Source organism: Limulus polyphemus, unplaced genomic scaffold, assembly GCF_000517525.1.
Source record: "Limulus polyphemus unplaced genomic scaffold, Limulus_polyphemus-2.1.2 Scaffold406, whole genome shotgun sequence".
In the NCBI taxonomy this organism is placed as follows: Eukaryota; Metazoa; Arthropoda; class Merostomata; order Xiphosura; family Limulidae; genus Limulus; species Limulus polyphemus.
Window position 1 is genome coordinate 316,329 of NW_013666016.1, and position 3,992 is coordinate 320,320.

At 32.9% G+C, this 3,992-nt stretch overlaps 1 protein-coding gene across 1 annotated transcript in view; it reads right to left on the bottom strand.

Moving 5' to 3' along the window:
* Positions 1-69: 69 nt before the first annotated feature.
* The window catches only part of LOC106458030 (adhesion G-protein coupled receptor G2-like), a 30,834-nt gene continuing 26,911 nt past the window's right edge, over positions 70-3,992 (bottom strand). The window contains exon 7 of the mRNA XM_022384162.1: positions 70-1,685. Coding sequence (XP_022239870.1) covers positions 659-1,685 — 1,027 coding nt within the window. The 3' untranslated portion in view covers positions 70-658. The remainder of the gene's footprint in view (positions 1,686-3,992) is intronic.

Consider the following 3,992-nt stretch of genomic DNA (forward strand, 5'->3'; position numbering starts at 1 on the left):
GAATATGACTGAAAATTTTAATTTTTTCTGAAAAGGTGGTGTCTATTTACTTGTGACCACGCTGTGTACATTAATATTGGAAATTATTTTTTAAGGATAATTAGCAGCATGAAAAATTTATAAAAATGTATTTATTATGACTAACAAATTTAGTTTTTCCTGAAAGACTATTTACACTGTCACAGAATTTTTTTTTCAGATACCTCATTCATGATAATGTAAAAATTGAAATACTTCTGGTAATTTCATTCAGAATAAAATAGGAAGTGAAGTATTTCCAGGAAGATCAGTTCCATCATCTGACGGCCAGCTCTTTACCAATAGAGAGAGGTGTTATTGCATATTTCTGTTGAGCATTTTCTCAACAGGATAACGCTCTTAAGTAATTAGTTCCATAGCAAGAAACATTAAATGCTTCTGTAAAATGTATTCAATTAAAGGTAATTCAGGTTTTGTTTTCAAAGTAATTTTCGTACAGACTTATCTACTTTTTCATTGACGTTTTGTTGCTGCTAGATACACGTGTTGTACACAAGGTAGAAAATTTCTCGGCTCACAAAAAAAAGACCCCAAGATATAAATCCTCATCGAGAATTTTCGACAAGAAAACAATTTATAACATTTTCGATATTCACACATTTTAAGATCGATATTTCTCTTAACAAATATGCGGTGTTTCTTCATCATTACTTTTAAAATGACTGAGTTGGCTGCTGTTGAAGTCCTTTGAAGACAAATGATTTTGTATGTGTTTTGATTCTTCGAAATTTAAGTCCACTATTTCATCGAGTTTCTTGAAAGCAGAACTGTATTTCCACGGATATTTAGATTTTGGAGATGATGACTGATAGCCGCTCTCATCTCCCGAAATTCCACCCCCTTCACTATTATTTGGCTCATCATCATCAATAAAACAGATTGAAGCAAATTGATCACTATTTTGGGAAAGTCTGAGTGAGTTAGCATTGATCTTATCAGAGGTATTTCCACTGTATGGAGAATCTGACTGATTATCATCTACGGCGTTTATTTCTTCCTTTAATAGATCTTTATCCTTTGGTTGTTTTACGTGTTTGGAAAACAGACATAAGTTGGTATGTTTGCTATTATGAGACGCAGATCCTTTATTTGGAGTCGGATTCCAGCAACTGTTATTGAAAAGCATTGAGTTGGTGGTATCATTACTGGTGCTGCTAAGCATGCGATCGGTAGTAGTATGTCCATTAGATTGTTTACGATTAGGATTTGAAGTGGTATACCAAGAGCCTCCCGGCGGAACAACTCCTCGATACTTTTTTAAAGTACCCGTTTGGAGCAACTGAATCCAAGCGTTTCGTGCTTCTGGAAACTGAAGGCACCGAACAAGAAAAATGAGAAAACCTTGCAGAGAATTCGCAATACAGAAAATGTACTGGAACACTAGTCTGACTTTATCAATTGCTAAAGCTCCAAAAATCCAGGTGACGCCCAGAAGAGTCATCACAGTAAAAGCTCCGCGAACCTGGGCACCAATGACAGCATATAAGCTACCATGACTTTGAACTCCAGGTCTAGTGTTCATTCTTGGTTGCAGTAAAATTCTAGTGACCATTACGAAGATTATTAGATTTACGATTAAAATGATGCAAGCTGGGCCCAGGAAGAAGATATAGTAAGCATAAGGATTTACTGGAGACAGCATGCAACTAAAAATAAAAACAAACAAATTAAAATTCTATTTTAACAACTTTCTTCTGATAGGTTTATTACACTTAGATATCCAGGTAAACTTTTATTACGTTTAATTATGGTGATAACTCAAGTCCTTATCTATTATAAAATTTCCAAGCATTTCGATACGCTTTCAGTCATTATAAACAAAAACGTGTATTTTATATTTACATAACGTAAATAAACACTTCAAACTTTTCTGCTTTCAAGAAAACAAATTTTGCTAGAAAAGAATTAAATCATTGTGATACAACCATGATACAGAAGAACCAACAGGTTTATTTCACATGGGTTTCTACCAATATTACAATAAGTCATTAACTTTACGCAGTTATTTCTTATAGGTCAACTAAAAAAGCTATGAATCATCTTGCAAACAAATGTCTGATAAGTATGACTGACTTCATTGTTTTTTTTAATAAATATTCTATTCCAATTGTAAGTATAACATCTATCTGTTACTTTGACTATTTTACATTATATTTAAAAGTGACTAGTTAAAAATCAGTTAACATTTCTAAACTTCTTTCTGCAAATTTTGAAAATTTACGATCTTCTTCATGTAAGTGGCTCAGATGCGTTAGATAAAAGCTCTTGAAATACTGCTGTGTGACGTCACAATTACTTTTTGTAATTCAGTAATATTTGCTTAGCTAAGATGAAAAAGAAAATAAAGCAATGTTTCAGAATTTTCGAATAAAGCTACAGTGTTCTATATGATACTTATAGCAACTAAATAATGAATGCTTGGATAACGACTTGTGAGGTGGCAACAATATTTCGTCTTCAATTACAGATGTCTATAACAAAATATAATCCTTTGAAGGTGAAAGATTCAATCTCCTATTTGTACACACAGAGAGAGTACAACATTCGTTTTATCAAATAAACGACCCTTTTCTTCAAATAAATCAAACATTCATTTTATGTATATTTCAACTTTTCAATTTTTTGCTTTCACCAAGGGTTACAGCTATTGGAAAGGTTCGGCTGTAACTGAAAAGAAGACTTAACAGAGTTAAATGGGAAACATTACACATTGTTAGTTAGTTAATTTCTGTAATGCATTTTGGAGTATAAAATACATTTTAATACTAGTAATAAGCGACCTTATGACATCAAATTTCTTATTTTTTTCTTTAATTGGACACTCAACGTTTCGCTTTACAGCTTATGCAGGAACGTTACACTAAAATACAAACCGTGAAACGTTGATGTTCTATCAAAGAAGAAAATATATTTTGTGTGATGTCGTTTATTACTAGTAATAAAATGGCACAATATTGTATATATCATTGTTACAATAATAAAATAATAATGAGCAATCAAGTGAAATGGTCGTAACATTACATTAAAAAAAAAGAAGTCATGCTTCTACACACACACATATATATTTATAAATATATATATATATACACAGTTCGATTTGCATTATGAGAATGACCTTTTGCATAGCCTTACTTCCTACTTGCTCTACCATGATCACTCTTAGCAGGATACTTCAATAGGTTGTTAATCGTTTTCTCCAGTGTTCTAAAATCTGGAGTACTACACTAAACAGCACCAAAACTAAAGCTATATGGCTTGTTTCAAGCCGTCAAAAATTTGAGCCTTGTCGTGATCCTCGTCTCTTCAAAGTCCATCTTGATCATATTCTCATTCAGCTTTCAGATTGTGTCAAATATCTGGACATTACCTTAGGTAAGAATTTCCCCTGGAAACTAGCCTTACTGCAACTTTTTGAAAGTCGCCAAGAAAATCATCCTCATGCAATGCCTCCTGGGAAATTACTGGAGATTGAATTCTCCACCTCACTTTAAACTTATAAATCCTTTATACACCCATGCGTTACCAATGATTACACTGCGTGGATATTAGTTTCTTTTAATTATTATTATTATTGCCTAATGATTTTGGAACATTAAGATTAGCTTTCCGAAATTCATGTTCCCACAAAGAAACTACAGGACCGAATAACCTTTCCTTCTATAATTTCACGCCTTCATAAACTTCGTCAAAAATACATGCATAACTGCTTTATTAACAATAATGTTATCCTTGCAGACTCGGAAGCTTATTCTACCTGTTGAGCATCTTCTTAACATCTACCAGATGTCTCTTCCAGTGGATGAATCGAATTTTGATGCTGCCCCAATGTCACTTCTGCCGTCGTATATCTATCATCCTTAAACAATTCAAGTTTTTCACTCACATTTGTTTGTTTCTGCATGTATGATCTGCAATGCTATTCCTACTGGCCACTTTTAATTCTCCTATTTATC